This window comes from Catharus ustulatus, chromosome 8 (assembly GCF_009819885.2).
Source record: "Catharus ustulatus isolate bCatUst1 chromosome 8, bCatUst1.pri.v2, whole genome shotgun sequence".
NCBI classification, from domain to species: Eukaryota; Metazoa; Chordata; class Aves; order Passeriformes; family Turdidae; genus Catharus; species Catharus ustulatus.
Window position 1 is genome coordinate 17,031,792 of NC_046228.1, and position 16,605 is coordinate 17,048,396.

Sequence of the window (16,605 nt, forward strand, 5' to 3'; positions counted from 1 at the left end):
CTGACCTGGTAGCCACGGTGATATAAGACCTTGTACTTGGTCCCCTGGAGTTTAGTAACGAGTTGGTGGAATTACTGTAGTTCACATGCTGCCAACAGCTTATTTGTTAAAAAAAAAAAATCCTTATTTTAGCGCATGTTGCTCCTGTATTATGATGTTAATCTTTGACAAATGTGTTCATAACAAATAAAAAGGCTTCTTGTAACTTGAAGGACTGTGCTACATACCACACTAATACCCCTGAGGCTTCCTTAGTGGGAGCTGCTGTGAATACCGAGGTGGAAAGGCAGTTACAATTTGTACATGGAGTACCAAAGAGCCAAGTTCACTACAAACAGTGAACTTTTAGTCTGTGGGGACTGATTAACAGAAAGGTGAAGTGTTGGTAAAGGCTAGATGTGGTGCCCCCAACCCAGAAAGCAGATGGGACCACAACAAGTGAATGTCTAAATCCATTAAAGCAGCAGGACTTGAAACCAAAGAGTGAAGCAGAGGTGAAATTGGGGAGTGTCAACGAGTAGCAGAGTTCCTTCTAAGAGATATGAAAATGTTTTCAGCCCTAAACTTTCCACTTTTTACAGGACATTTGTGGGCTTCTTTTGAGACCGATTTCTCCCTGCCAATTCACTAAAAAGTAAATGATGTGTATGCCTAATAGAGTATGATTATCATAGCTCTCAGGTGATGATGCCCAGCTCAGGGCCTATTAGTTCAGTGGTTCAGGTCCAATCCCAACTCTGTGCCCTGCTTCTCCCCTCGCCTTCTGAGGAGTGCCAGACTGGGCACCTGCTGCCCAGAGTCCCTCTAATCCTCTTATTCTGTCCTGGCAGGTTTAGTGCCTGCCCCACACAGTGTGGCCTTTGAGGAGGATGTGGCAAGCTGGTTATGGCACTGGGGACTGTTTTACCCTCAATGTAGGACATGCTCCAAAACCCTAGTCAGGAACTATTTCTATTACTGATTCAGAAATACGTATTTTAGTGTTGGGGCCACCATTTGATTAAAACTTGCTCTCTGATTCTGCAGCAGAGACAACAATCTTTTTCTTCATCCAAGAGATGAATCTTGTTTGTTTACTCAACTGGATCTGGCTTTCTGAGGCTTTCCTCCCCTCTTTACTTGTAAGCAGGGATTGTAAATGGTCAGGACTCCAAGAAGCTGTTGCAAGGAATTTGTTTAGCAGACCAAGAGAGGTTTTTGTAGAATATTAGTAACAGAGACAGGCTCTTTGTACTGTGTTTCAGAGACCTGAAAATTAATGTTCAGAATTGCAACAGACCAAAACACAAAGTGGTGCCTCATCAGGACAGTGTGTCCAGTGCCAGCATTGGTGCAGACCCTGGGGCAAGACCTCATCTGGCATGCAGGAGAGGCTGGCACACCAGTTCTCTCATGTTTAGTGATCATCCTTGTTCTTGTTGTGAAGTGAACCCCATCACTTCTGTCTGAGTCTAATTATTGTAGATTAATTGTCATCAGTTAGGTTTGTCAGGTCAGTGACCCTGCCAGTGGGAGAAGGAACATCCTAGTTTCTCATCACACTCAGACTGGGCTGCGTGATACAGAATCAGAAAAAGCTTTCTATTAATTTATACTAATGAAAATATATTATGTGGTTTGATTTAATATGTTCCATATGTCATGCTTAGTATTAAGCCATCTGCACTTCGCTTTCTCTTCTAGGACTTGGGTTTGCACTTTGTTATTCTCCAGCCATTGCGATGGTGGGCAAATACTTCAACAAAAGGAAAGCACTGGCGTATGGAATAGCCATGTCAGGAAGTGGAATTGGTACCTTCATCCTGGCCCCTGTGGTCCAGCTCTTAATTGAACAGTTTTCCTGGCGAGGAGCTTTGCTCATCCTGGGAGGTTTTGTTTTAAACCTCTGTGTCTGTGGTGCCTTGATGCGGCCTATTTCTCTCAAGGAGGATTGTAAAACTGGTCCTGAGTTTCTTGAACAGAATTATGTCCCTGAAAAAGAGAAACAAGACTTAAAGCAAATGTCCATCTGTTCACCTTTATTCAAATTATGGCCTCATGAATGTTTATGCTACTGCTCATGGAAGGAATATGACTTTTTGCTGATGCCAGGCTTCATGGTGCTGGCAGTGTCAATTTTATTTATGGCATATGGTTGCAGCCCTCTTTTTGTCTACCTGGTGCCTTATGCTTTGAGTGTTGGAGTGAGTCATCACCAGGCTGCCTTCCTCATGTCCATACTTGGGGTCATAGACATCATTGGTAATATCACCTTTGGATGGCTCACAGACAGAAGGTAAGGGCTTCTGGCTCGTCAAGTGTAAGCTTTAGCTGGTGGTATGCAAGCAAGGTATAATACACATAAAAGTTAATATTATGGACTCTTTCTGTAGCATGTGAAACTTAAACCCCAACAACACAGTGTGACTTTCAGAAATGCTTGCTACTTAATCTTTTTGTCTCTTCTGAGTTTGTTCAATTCTACTGGTTTAATATCTTTTTTCCTGAAAAAATGATGTGTTTGTATGTTTGATAGTGGAAATGTCACCCCTTGCCTGAGGTATGTTGAGTGTAATTCTCTATCAATTTCCTAGGGGAGTTCACCCTGCATCCTCTGCCTTTCCATCTCTTTTCTGCTGTTGGGGAGGCACAGAAGTTATGGAAGAGGGTCTAGGGTCTGGCCCAATATTGTTAGGCATATACTAGGAAGGACTGACTGAAAATTGTTACATGTTTTCCAGTATATAAGAACTCACCATGCTTTGTGAACTTAGCTCACGCCAAACATCAGTGTACAGCATCTGTAACATCAGTAGATACTGGCCAAATTAACCAGGATTTTGATTCTAAAGGAATCATTCTTTGCACTTACTTAGTTTGTGGGAAAAATCAGTTATTGTTTTTGTGGAGCAGGAAGGAAGGGAACTGCCATCTCATTTAGCTCACACTCGCATTTAAGGGCTGACTGGAAAGGTGACAGCTAAGAGAGGTATACTGCAATATTTTTTGCCTAATACTTGGAGTACCTTGCTGAGCTGGGGTGTAAAGCCCAATAAAATACTGCTTTGAACATTAAAACTTCGGGGGACTGAAAAATCCTGGCAGCAGCATTCCATCACTAGGAAGAACCCGAAGAACACTGCAGGCAGCATGGGCTGCTGCTGGGCCAGATGTTTCTGCAGCTGTAGGTGGGCAGCTTTCCCTACCTGGGCTCATCTGCTGAGTGATGGAAGACTGTGTAAGGAAATGGACTTAAATCTGAGCTATATAAAAGAGAGAGACACTGAAGCACTTCATACCAGGGCATAGAAGCTGAGATGCTGGTTTCAGTGATAATATTTTTCTTTTCCGTTTTGAAATTTGCAGGTGTCTGAAGAAGCATCGGTACTTTTGCTACCTCTTTGCTGTGGGAATGGATGGCCTCTGTTGTCTTTTCCTGCCAGTTCTCCAAAGCTTCCCCTTGCTTGTGCCTTTCTCATTCACCTTTGGCTACTTTGACGGAGCCTATGTAACGCTGATCCCTGTCATGACAGCAGATGTAGTGGGAACTTCTTTGTTATCATCAGCACTGGGTGTTGTGTATTTTCTTCATGCCATACCATATCTAGTGAGCCCACCTGTGGCAGGTCAGTTTTGCCAAATGACTTTCCTATAACCTTATCAGTACTTCAGATTTACCTGTTTGTGTGATGTAAAAGGGGAGGAAGGACAGCAAATGCACAGTGAAGGTAGTCTCTGGGTAGAGGAATAACGCATCTGGACATTCATAAGTCTTTAGATCTCCCATCCTGGTCTTGGTGAGATGATTTCTACATATAGAGTGAGATGAAATTTAAAAAACAAACCAGTATGGAATGGGCTTCCAAGAGCTGTTACATCACCACTTCATGTAGTTTAGAAACTCTCAAAGTAGAAGAGGTAAATTATTTCACAGTGAAATTACATGATTTTGTTGCATCTAAATCTCTCTAAAGAGAGTTTAGTTCCAAGATGCTTTTGTTTTTAGATTTTTGAGGGGTTTTTGGTTTTTTTTTGTGTGAAAGACTTGATCTTTCAGTCTTTACATTGCTTTGAACATGTGGGTGAATCAGCTCCACTCCTGTTTGGTCATAAGCTTGTCCCTGTAATATCTAGCCATCATTTTCCCCATCCATACCACTACAGTGAAGTAAGGGTGAGAGCTATATCCTTAATATTTTATAGAAAGCACTTGACACAGTTCTTAAAATTGTGGAAGGTCTGAGACCTTTTTCCAACAACCAAGTAGATGTATCTTACATATTTTGTCTAATTCCCTGAAGCTTTTAATTTAATTTTCCATAGGAAAAATTATTGCAAAATAGAATTGGTTTAGGTGAAGCATGAGCCTGAGCATAGCTTAATAAATGTTTCTGCATGAAGATCTTAGAGCTCTCTAAGCCTTCGGAAGACCGCCAGTTAAATCCATGCAGTTGGAAGATGTTTATTTAGTAGTGTGGTGATGACTGCTCTGCCTTTTCTTGTGGATTTGACTTCCAAACAAAAACCATCAAGACATTATTTGCCTGCTGAGAATAAATCCCTCTCTGCCCCAGGATGTAAAAGTATACTGATGGTGATGTAAACCTGTACTGTTTGATTGTATCTATATGTGATGACACACAGGAGTCACAGGATAAACTCCTGGAGTTACTGGATTTGTAAATTGTCCACCAGAATACTGGTGGACCTCTAAAAATGTTTTTTTTTTTTTTTCCCCTACAGGTTGGCTTGTGGACACAACTGGCAGCTATACTGCATCATTTCTCCTGTGTGGATTTTCTATGATATTTAGTTCAGCACTGTTGTGCTTTGCAAGACTAGCAAAGAAAATCAAAAGAACACCTTTGCAGTCCCTCACTGGTAACATGGCCTTGAAACAGCACATCTGGACAAATGGAGCAATAGCTTATTCTGTCACAGCAGAATTAGACCAAAGAGATGTTGAATTTTTGCCTGTGGATACAAACAGCTTCAGCAACAGGTGACAAGTGCTGTTGAGATTCAGTATGGCACAGCCTGAGACAGATGTGGCTCTCTGGTGTTACACTGTTGAAGATAATTCTCCTGTGAAACAAGACATCTCTCAATTTGATTTTTCTGTTGTGTTTTAGTTGGCTTAAATCTACATACAGCAACAGTAATATCAAGTTAATGCAGTAATAGAAGAAAGCTAGGCTGAAAATAGAGTTTGTAGATACAAGTGTTCACAGATTTATTTGGAATGCAATGCTGACTCCACAGGTATTAGTCACCAAAACTGAACAATTATATTTACATTTAAAAATATTTTCATTTTGTGGCCTAGTGTGTTTCAATGGACTAATCACACACACCATGAAAAAATCGCTGCATTTATCAGTCTGCACGAAACTCTTTGCAAATAAGTGTTTCAAATGCCAAAGTCATCTGTTTATTTTGGTTTAGTTTTGTGGGTTTTTTTTTTTAAGAAAATCTGGCAGGAAACTGATTTATGCTGAAAGTATCTCTGGAGCAGCTTTAATTTTTACAATGTGCCTGAACTTTGTACATACGTTGCAGTTTAATTTCAAATATGGTTTTAGACCTGCTTTCCTACATGCTCTATAGCAAATTTTACTTTCTTTCTTTTTTCTTCTGGATACCTTTAAAATTTGAATTTCTAAACATTGACATTCTGGGTATGATCTTTCAGCTGATCCTTGTCTTGGAGGGTGGAAAATGTATTATGGTGGTGATGCCCGGAAAGGTTCTGCTATCTGCACAGGAGTAAATTTGTGCCAAGGAACCAGGCATGCTGATAGACAAATGTGCTTTAACTGCATTAATTGGAAGAAGCCCAAAGGCAGCCCAAGAGACCAGAGAGGCTCCTGTGTTTTCAAACACAGAGCCTCTTCTTGTAAAATCAGCACCTATTAGAGAACTTTAGAGTCCATGCAACCAGAAGGTTGATTGCCCACCCCACAGGCTGATAGTTGAGGGGATGTTGGCAGAATTGTTTCTGTGTATTGCAGTGGCAAGTCTGTCTCCTTTCAGACCCAGAAGCTGCATCTTCAGGTGATGCCAGTTGCTCATTTGTATCATCTGAAGAGCTATCAGGTCACTTTTCCTTGATGGCTAGAACACAAGGGCTGTGACTTGCTGACAGTTTCCTGCTATTTGTGTGAGGACTATATTCCAGTTGGCTGCTTCACAGGAGCTAGGGAGTGAATGTAGCTCATGGAGTAACTTACTGATGTGATGGTCTAATAAATACTGGGATTTTCTACATTTCCAGAGTGAAAATATTGTCAGCACTGGAAGACTTTACATTCTGCAATACAAATAGTTGCAGTGTTTTCATGCTGCATCAAACTATATTCTGTTCATTAACAAATTGATCGGAGTCCAAATAATTTTCATTTACACTGAACTAGTAGTTTTGTTGTGTGTTCAATGGCTGCTCATTTTGTGTATCCTTTACCACTCTGTGCCTTGGAAGTGAAAGCAACATAGGCTAATGTTCAACAATTTGATTTAGACCAAGAGTACAGCCATAGGAGTATAATGTATTTATATATATATATACACATACACACACATATATATGAATAGCATGTGTATCAGGTAGTTTTGTTGTCCAAGTGTATTTCAAATATAACATATTAAAATTGTTTGTGTTTAAATAAAGTGTTTCTTACTGTTCTGCTTCAGGAATGTAGTCAGAGCCAGTAGCATGATCTATGTGCACAGATCATGGAATAATTGAGAGGAATGCAAAATCTTTTTAAAGCTGATGACATAACTTTTCTTCATCTCGGCATGAAAACTGAGTCTTGGACCCCAGTTTAGTTTTTAACATGTACTCATTAAATAAGGACAATTTATCCATGGGTGTTTCTTAATGAGCTAGGAAAAATTAGGGAAAAAATGAATTGGTTTTATTAATCACTACTGAGGAAAATAATGTTTTAGATTGTAATACAATATTTTAATATTAAAAAAACTGAGAACAGTGTGGTCAACAAAAATATAATTTATTTTGAACAAGTTATAAATTGCCACTGTAAATAAATTTACAAAAATTTAATTACTTTGTTTACATTGCATCACAACACGTCACCTGTTGTTCATGTCAGAACTGCATATTGTAGAAGTCTGTTGGAATAATGCTATATGCATTTTTATCATAGTAAATTATACTGTGTAATACATTATTAGCATTTTTTTATTATTTCAAGATTTTTTTCTTATGCCTTTCCCTTTATGTATTTTAAGCAGTACTACTTCTTTTAAATATCTTATTTAGCAGTTAACATTTAACTGGTTTTATCACAGACCTTTTGTAGAAAATGATAAAATTCTTTCAGGGCTTTCCCAAACTGTCTCTGCTGTGATTTAAGTCAATGGAGAAAAGCTTATATACTGGAATAAAGACTTTTGTGCATAAAACACACTGGGAAATAGCAGCCCTGTCATGAATGCCCCTGCTGAGAAACAAAGGAAGGAAGTGTAGCAGGAAGCGACCTGCAAATGGAAGAAATGGAAATACAATGCAGGCTGGGGAAGCAATCATGCCAAACTTCTAACTCCTGCTCCACACAACCCAGGCTGAACAGGACACCTTCATCCTGCCATGTGAAGTATTTCAGGTAATGCAGTATAGAAATCTCTGCCTTACAATAATTTTAAAGAATGATTTATGGTATTGGCAATATTTTTCTTCTGCGATTATAATATTCAGGCTGTTCTCCATGGAGGGCACTTCCTGGCATGGCTCAGTACAGGAATAAGTCAACATACGCAAGCTAGCTGTGAACAATTTGCCAGATGAACACTGCATGTTTGAGGACTTAGGGATCTTTTCCACCCTCAATAATTCTGTGTTCCCACCAACCCTGATGGACACAAGCATTGATGGATGTGAACTTGGCCTGGAGCACTGCACTGCTGAGCCTGTCTGACTTCCCAGGACAGTGTGGTGGGACTTGACTTAGGGTAACATCTGTCCGACACAGATTCTACCTCAGATGGATCCTGCCTGGGATTATGCTCTGTTCTGTGCAGTCCATAGAAATTCAATGTAAGTGAAACTGCTTACAGCTGCTGAAGTTATTCCATCTGTCTCCATTCCATGAGGTTTGAAATGGGGAAATAATAATAATTCTTTTGAAATTATTTATATTCTAGTGATAATCTGGAAGATTTAATAAATAGTGCCTTGGAAAGTTGTGTGAAAGCGACATTGGAAAAGTCAAGTACCTTCTGTTGAAAAATTACTCTTTTTTTCAGAAAAAGCATTCTTGAAACATTCCTGTCAGCTTGGATAATAATTTATCTCCTGAAAGACAAAGGCTGTGTTACTATATGGTGAATGTATTTTATATTGCCACAACAATGCCTTGTTTTCTTTCTAAAATGTTACAAATTTATATGAGAAGCTTGTTTAACTTAAACTGTAACACTACTTCACGTTGAGTATAGCAAAGTCCTTTGTGGGGTTTGCCTCAATAAATAATACCATCTTCTTAGTGATTATTCTGGTGTATTTCAATAAAATTTTCTATATACTTTAGAAGGTGCTTTTCAGTCTTAAATTGATACTTCCTGAAGGGTTATCTTCACTCATTTTCCCCCCTATGCTACTAGCACCAGCTTCAGTGATGTATTCATACTTGGATGTGAATTAAGAGGTGTGTTCAGCCTCTGTGCAGTTCTAGTTTTGCCCAATAGATTTGGACTCTCCAAAACGTGTGTTTCATTTCTACCTCCCAAAACTTGAGCTCAACCTGCTCCCTATGTCGGCAGGCCAGGCAACACAACAGCACCACCCTGTGGGAAATAACGTTTTTCCTCATTTGCAAGACAGGCAAAATTGAGAAGGTTGTGTTTTCACAGAGCATCCCCAGGTAGTACTCCACAGTACAAAGGAGGTGAGGCACAACAAATACAATTTTTGCATCACTATCTTACAGTCGGTTTCTTCGCTGTGCAGACTGAGCTGCTACGACTCTTCATAAAAATTCAGGTTCACTTTTTTTTCCCAAAATAATTTACAGGTTATCCTTATTTCTTCAAGGTTCTTTTTCCAGGAGATGTCCTGGTGGCAGTGTAGATGGGAGAATGGATGTGCCACCATGGCATTAAGAACCTGCACTACCTCTTCCTCAAATTCATCCCTGCTACCCTCCACCCTCTATGCCCTCAGTAGAGTTTAAATAACAATGATAGTGAGCTTAGAAGCCCTCAAGATTCACAAAGGTTGTCTAATAGACCCTTTTGTGCCATAGGTGGGCACACCAATGTAGTGTCACTTTCGCTCTACTGTTGTTCCAGCCAGCTTTCAGGTGTGGTCTGTCAGAACTGTTCCCAATCCTTCCTGTTCTTCCTCGTCCCCATCCTTCCCTAGATAGGGTTGCCTTCATGTGTAAGAGAGAAGATGGCAGGTAGCTGGGACACAAGGGTGGATTTTGCTCCAGCTCTTTCTTGGGAAAAGGGTGTTTGTAATTATGTACACTTGATTGCTTTTGCTTGTGTTATGAAAGATTCTCTGAAGCAGAGCTGAGAAGGAAGAGTTTTATTGACATTTTGTGCTCTGGCAGTGGTGTTTTGCGCTTCTTCACGGATTATCATGAAGGCTTGCAAACCTTCATGGATTGTCTGTACAGAGTTGCTGTTGTGGGTGCTCCCGCAATGCTCCAGGAATGCTTCAGGATGGCTAAAAACTAAAGTGCACATTCTTCCTGTTGGGCTCTGTCACCAGTTTTCTTGATCTATACTAGTGGCTAGGGCTCAGAAGTGTTTTGGAAGTGCAGCATTAGTTTTTCCCTGAGTACTTATGGTCTATCAAACAAAGTTACACACTGGGGAGTTAGGCCATGATGTTGCAAAGAATATTCAATTTTGGTTGGACATTTGAAGACTATCACCTTGTCAACCATTTCTGTAATTTCAGCCCTTTCTTCCATTCACGTGGACCCTTTTCCCATACATCCCTTACGTTCCACTGCCCTGCTCTGAGGTGCTCACCAATTTCTGCTCTGGCTGTGCTCTGCCCTCCATGTGCAGTTGTAGTGGCTTTGGCTTGACAATTTAAAATTTCTGCCCAATGCACCAATTTATTTTATGTCATGGGCTCCACAACGACCAAATTCTTAGTGCACTCATTAAAATTCTTTATTCATTTCCTGCTATGAGATAAGATTGGAGGAAGGCAAAAAAGACGAACATTTTAAAGGGTACAAAGAAAATTTTAATTGCTAGAAAGTATAACAAAAATAATAAGAATCAGAATAAAACTTTAAGAACACTATCTCCTACCTCCACAGCTTCTTTTCCTGCACACCAACCATGGACAGAAACAATTCAGTCAGTATACCATCCACATGGAATAGATGGAGAGGAGACTTCTTACTTCAGTCTATGGAGATTTGTACACAAGAAACATTTTTCTCGTGGCCTCGAAGTCACAGTGATGAGCTGCCTGGGAGAATGGAAATCTGATCACTATGTAAAAATCCCGTCTTCTGTTAACAGTTTTTCCACAACTATTATTGAACATCATATGTAATTATGGGGCACACTTTACGGACTGCAGCAGTTTTAAGAAAAGCTTTCTTCATCTTTGAGATCAGAGGTCTTTCTTTTTCTTCTTTTTCACTGAGGGCAGCAGGGATCTTCACCTCCTCTGTATTCAAGCTTATGGGATCACAGTCATTTCAACATTTGCTTTCACTTGCACCAATGCCTTGCCTCATATCTACAGTTAAAATATTCACCCAGCTTGTACTATATCCCTATGTGCTATGGGGAAATCAGAGTCTCTTCTCCACAGCATAAAAAAGAAAAATTTCAGTCCATGATTCTCCTCCTTCCCTCATCTGGGAGACCTGCCTTCTTGTTTTGTCTGACCTTGATGATTTTATGCTATTTTTGTGCATATCATCATCTTTTTCCTCATCTTTCACTCAGGAAAGAGAACAAAGTATATGCAAATCTCATGCCCAGACAGGGCATGGTCCTGTGATCTCTTCGAGGTTGTGGCCTGGAGTTATTTATGATTAAGAGTCCTTCATGGCTTCACTGGGGCTGGGCTAGGATTGTAAGGTCCCAGCCAGAAGGTGGTGGTGGTTGTTGTGGCTCCATGGCAGTTTTTTGGCATTTGCTGTATTCAATTCTGTTGCAGCTCATGTTTATTTTTTTCAGTTCACAGTTAAATTTGTTATAATAGTTTGTTCTTGTGTGCCTCTGTGTTTTCCCTAAGTTGGTTTCTCCCTAAATTGTATCCATCCTGAAACTCCCATGCATTTCCCACCCCTTGTTCCAGTTCCTTCCGTGTGCATTATTGTAACCCTTCCCCTTGTCCCTGTTCCTTCCCTGTGCATTATTGTAACCCTGCCCCTTGTTCCAGTACCTTCCTCATCAGTCTCAACCTGCCCCATCCATAGCTGTTCCAACCCTTTGTAATTCCCGTGTTACTCGATGCCCCATTGGCCCGTGTGACCCTTCCTCCTCCCCCTGCTTCCATCATTTGTTTGCATTTTGGAAGACCCTGCCCTTCACTCCTCCCCTAAGGATCCCCTATCAGTTGATTGTTTGTACCCACCGCCCAATTTGTCTCTGTATTTAATCTGGGGCACAACAATGCTTGGGGCTCTTTTGCTCCTGAACCCTTCAATCCTAATAAACCCTGTTGGAAACTCAGTAGCTGAGCGTGTCCCACTCCTCCTTTGCCTGACCCTGGACACTGACCCCACTGTTAAGCAAGCAGTTCAAGAGGTTGTGCCTCCATTAGAGCTACACTGAGTCAGTTCCTCACACCTGGCACAGCAGCGGTGTGTCTCCATTGAGCTAGCCCGGGCTGCAGTGGTCACATCACAATTCCAGGCATGGGCTGATGTTCTTCCCTTCCCTCAGCCCAGCACTGCCCAGCAGGCAAGGCTGGGGGCTTGGGGGTTCTTGGCCTTGCCAGAACGGGGCCCGGCTGTGTCTCCCCCAGGCCGTGTGGGTGGCAGGGCAGGTCTGGCCACCCAGAGCCGCTCCAGGCCGGCAGCAGGGCAAGGTTCTGCTGAACCCAGGGATCTTTGGCCATGCCCAGGGGCCATGGATTTTAGGAATGGCCTCCCCTCCCCTTTCTACCATAGCCCTGATCAAAAATGGGGCCCGGGGCTTCGCAAGCGCTGCCACAGAGCCGCCTGCCCCTGCCCGGCCCAGGCCGCACGGAGTACCCGGCCTGTCGTTAATTTGTGATAGACCGGAAGGGTAAGAGAACTTTCCTGGGGTTTTTTGTCTTTACATTTATGTTTCACAAAGACACATAAACTTTCTCATTGCTGTAACATTGTGTCATTGTTAAAAATCAGACCGTGTTTGGTGATTGTCAAGTTCAAAGTAGGCTCCCCCTGTCTCAGCAGGGAAAAATCTCCCGAAATCTTTAAAAACCACTCCAGCAGTTCAGGTGATTTCCTGTGTCTTTGCTATCCCTGACTTGTTTCATAAGCATGGCCACAGCCAGCTCTTTGGCATCTCAAAGTCTTCCTCTCCAGATGTTTGCTCTTGTGGTTCCTGATGGGGTGTTTTGGGTAAATTAGACAGTTGCTGTTTTGTGCACAGTCTAATTCTTTGGTGCAATGCGTCTGGAGCCAACTTTGCTGAGAGCTCAGGGATAATAAATGGGGCTGTCTCTTCAGCCTTTCATATCCTACCAAAACTCTATCCTTCTTACTTTTTTGAATTTCTATTTCCCTTTACTTAATCTACTAACATGAAGGCTGGTCATCAGAGAGATACCCAGAAGCAACAGTTGATGGATTCAACAGTCTTTAATAGTTCACGACAATAATACACATTTTTTAAGCTTTCCATCAGACTGACTAAACAATATTTGTTTTTCATTATTTCACAAAGTAATCAACTGAACAAACCTTTAACAAAAGTTGTTTCTACAAAATATATTTTAAAATCACTTTAAAAAGCTTCAGAAACTCTATTAGTGTATAAGTGTGGCCTTTAAGTTTACAGAAATAATTCTACAATGTGATTCCCTTATCTTTTTGTCAGTAGAAATTAATATCTGGTTTCAGCATAGAATTTCTTTGTTCTCTCTGTTAGTGAATGAACAAATGAAAAATCATTGTCTGCAGTTTGTATATTATGACCAGAAAGTGATGCCACCTGTGTTCATCTGGTCATAATGTCGAATTGCAAGTGAAAAGCAAATAACAAAAAAATTTTTGAGAGTCTTTTGACATCCCTTGGTTTGGGGGATTTTTTGTTACACAGGATTTTTGTGAGCTTTAGCTTGAGATGGAAAGTTGTAGCTCAGCTAATGCATTCAGATATTCTTGATTGTTGGGATCTAAAGCAATGGCTTTCTGATAGCATTCAATTGCTTCTTGTTTCTTCCCATTTAGCTTATGAACAAGGCCCAATGTACCAAAATCTGTGGCATGTCCTAAACCGCTCTCAGTTTTCTGCTTCAACAATTTCTCCACAGCTTCACTGCACAGTTTTCTTCCATAGGAATCTTTTTCCATTTTCAGACCTTCCATGTAATACTCAATGGCTTTTGATTCTGACTTCATATGAAAATGCTGAAATTTGCCATAATTGAGGTAGATTAGCTGTTTATCAACACAGGGTATATCATTTCTGTGAAGCACTTTCTGAAATATCTCTTCTGCTTCTTCATACCTCTTGCCTAGCGAATATATCAATCCTAAGTCATTATAAACAGTAAAAAATAATGGATCTTTTTTTATCACTGTTTTTAAATGAAAAATGGCACGCTCAATGAGATTCTCGAATTCCTCTCGAGGTGGGTTTCTTTCCTTCTTCAATTGAAGTATCTTGGATTTGTAGCAGAGTCCCAGTTGATGATGCACAGTGACAGAATTTGGTGTCAGTGCTAGGGACTTCTTCAAAATATTCACTGCCTTGTCTACTTCTCTCTTCTTTCTGTAAAAACTAGCAGCATACCTCAGGAAACCAGGAAAGTCAGGGGTTTTCTGCAGCCCTTCTTCAATGTACCTCTCCCCTTCAGTGCCTCGTTCTAATCGCTGAAGCTCTAATGCCAGTAATGCCAGAAGGGTGGTGTTATTGGGATTGAGTTCCACTGCCCGCTTCAAGGCCTCAAGGCATGACCACATCTCTTCATTGTTCCACCTAGCACAACCTTCCAAGCGAAACATTGCTATTGCATAGCCAGCATTAAACTCTGGGTTATCAGGCTCACTCTTCAGAGCATTTTCAAAGCAATTCTTTGCCCTCTCATAGTATTTCTCCCCAAAAAGTAATAATGCCCATCCTTGCTCAGCACAGACCTCTGGAAGTTGAATCTTCCCAAGAGCAGTGCCTGAAAGCTTTTTGCAGCTGTTTTCCACTTTGCTTACATAAGTTTGAGCTTCTTCATATCTCTGCATGTGGTAATAGATCCAGGCATAGTTCCCCCAGGTAACAAGACTTCTCCTGGCAATTTCCCCTGGATGATGTTCTTGAATAGCTTCTTCAGCTTTTTGGAGATTTCTCAGGCCTTCCTCATTTGAATTCTTTAGGTGACATACATAGGAGAGTATATTATAGTCTGTAATGTTGCATTCTTTGACAAACTTGATATGATCAAGTATTCTTTCCTCTAGGGTCTCAACAATTACATCCTCCTTGTGCAAATCCCATGTAAAATGACATTCCAACTGCAGCAGGGAAGTCTTCAAGGAATCCTTGGAAATGGTACTAGAAGAAATCAAAGAAAAAGTTGTTTATTCCCCATTTGATTTTTTGCTATTCTTGTTTTTAAAGCAGTCATGTACTTCAAAGGCAGGCAATACCTCAGTCTTTGTGCCCTTGGTCCAAAATCTAAATGCAAACAAGATAAAGCTCTAGAGACCCTTTGGTCTTGAGTCCTGAATAACGATTTTAGTAATTCTTGCCAGTGTATGAGGACACCTCTTACATAGGCACAGATGTTGCTGTGGATGTTCCAGTGGAGGGCTGCTCTCTGTAGTAAAGCTGGCAACCCCTTGGGCCTCAGGAACATATTTCCTGTGCTGGCAAATATTGCTGAAGTGTACCCAAAAGATGTCATCATATAAGATTCCCTTAAACTCTATAGAATGTAATTTACTTCATTTCCTAAACCTTTGTAAATGATACAGTTTACATTATAGATTTAATTTTTGATGTACTGCATTTTTAAATCCTTGTATGTTAGATCATAGCACCATTCTTATGCAATGGTTGTACAGATTAAATGGTTCATGTATCCAGGTATCTGGTCCCAGATCTCACCAGACTCTCCATTTGCTGGCACTTGGTTGTTCAGCCCCCGAGCCATGCTGCCCCATCCCACTTGCTGGTACAAACCACTCACTCACTCACTCACTCACTCACTCACTCACTCACTCACTCACTCACTCACTCACTCACTCACTCCCTCCTCACTAACCCTGTGTCTCCTCAGCTGCTGGCTCTGGACATCCCGTGGCTGGTTAGGGAGCCTCTCTCTCTCCCCAGGTGCCTCAGCCCTGTGCACACACTCACACACTCACACACCCTTAGTAACCAGACCCTGGTGACATACTGCTGGTCCTTAACACCCCTTTATCCCCGTTGTGGTTTAAGCCCCGCATGATGCTGCTGCTCACTCATCTCCCCCTGTCCCCCCCCTGGCGGAATAGGGAGGAGAATCACAAAAAAATTTAGTTTAATATCAGAATTTATTGATTTTTAATAACTGAAACAAAATAAAATATAAGAATAGCAAATACTATTAATGATGATAAAAGGAAAGGAGAAAACTGGAAGAAAAACAAGTGGTGGAAAACAGTACAGCTGCTCACTATTTGCTTACCGCCTGATGCCAGACTGTGTCCCTGCATCCCAATCAGCCCCCTTCCAGGTAACTCCCAAGTTTATAAACTGGGCAAGATGTTCCCTGCTGTGGTACATGCCTTTGGCCAGGTTGGATCACCTATCCCAGCCGTGCTCTCTACAGCTGCTTTGTGCACCTCCTCACGGGCAGAGCATGGGGCACAAAGAAGTCCTTGACTAGGATAAACACAACTTCAAACAAAATGTGCATGTGTTATCCACAAAGTTGGCTTAATGAACCAAAAACAACCCCACAGAGACTTAGCCTCATTGGAGAAGCAATAACATGGAAATATTGTAGTGCATCCACATTTTATTTTGATTCTTCTCTAAATATATTGTAAAATGTTTTCTGTTGTTTGTATGTAAGTTCCTCATTGCTTACATTTTTGTAGATAAGAAACATTATTTTCCGTGGTATAGAGAAAAAAGCATCTTTCAGAGACTGGATCGCTTTCTTACCTCATGGTTTTTCTTCTCTGCCCACTTGTTTTCAGGAATCCTCAATGCCAAAGGAGTGCTGCCCACTGTTGTTGTGCCTCCCATTTTATTTGATCACTGCCCTCATGTGGTCTATGACAAAATGTCTGCGAAACAGAAAGTGACCCTTAGCCTTTTTATGGCTTTGTGGAAGCAGAGTAGTCAGTCTGGAGGTGAAGAATCAAAACTGATAAAACACTAAGCTGCTTTTTTTCATTCTGGCTCTTTGCCAAGTATTACTTTGGTGGAGGATGCAGAAAAAGCTCCTAATGCTCCCAGCATCTCCTATGTTTAATGGCAGTG

General features: G+C 41.1%; 1 protein-coding gene and 1 pseudogene across 3 annotated transcripts in view; one reads left to right on the forward strand and one right to left on the reverse strand.

The window, feature by feature from the left end:
• SLC16A12 (solute carrier family 16 member 12) overlaps window positions 1-8,461 on the forward strand; it is a 37,159-nt gene extending 28,698 nt beyond the window's left edge. For all 3 annotated transcript variants that reach the window (XM_033066721.1, XM_033066722.1, XM_033066723.1), the window contains 3 exons: window positions 1,684-2,275; window positions 3,346-3,605; window positions 4,723-8,461. In XM_033066721.1, the coding sequence (XP_032922612.1) occupies window positions 1,684-2,275; window positions 3,346-3,605; window positions 4,723-4,985 (1,115 nt within the window). In that variant the 3' untranslated portion in view covers window positions 4,986-8,461. The remainder of the gene's footprint in view (window positions 1-1,683; window positions 2,276-3,345; window positions 3,606-4,722) is intronic.
• Window positions 8,462-13,228: 4,767 nt separating this feature from the next.
• On the reverse strand, window positions 13,229-16,399 carry LOC116999676 (annotated as a pseudogene).
• Window positions 16,400-16,605: the final 206 nt, after the last annotated feature.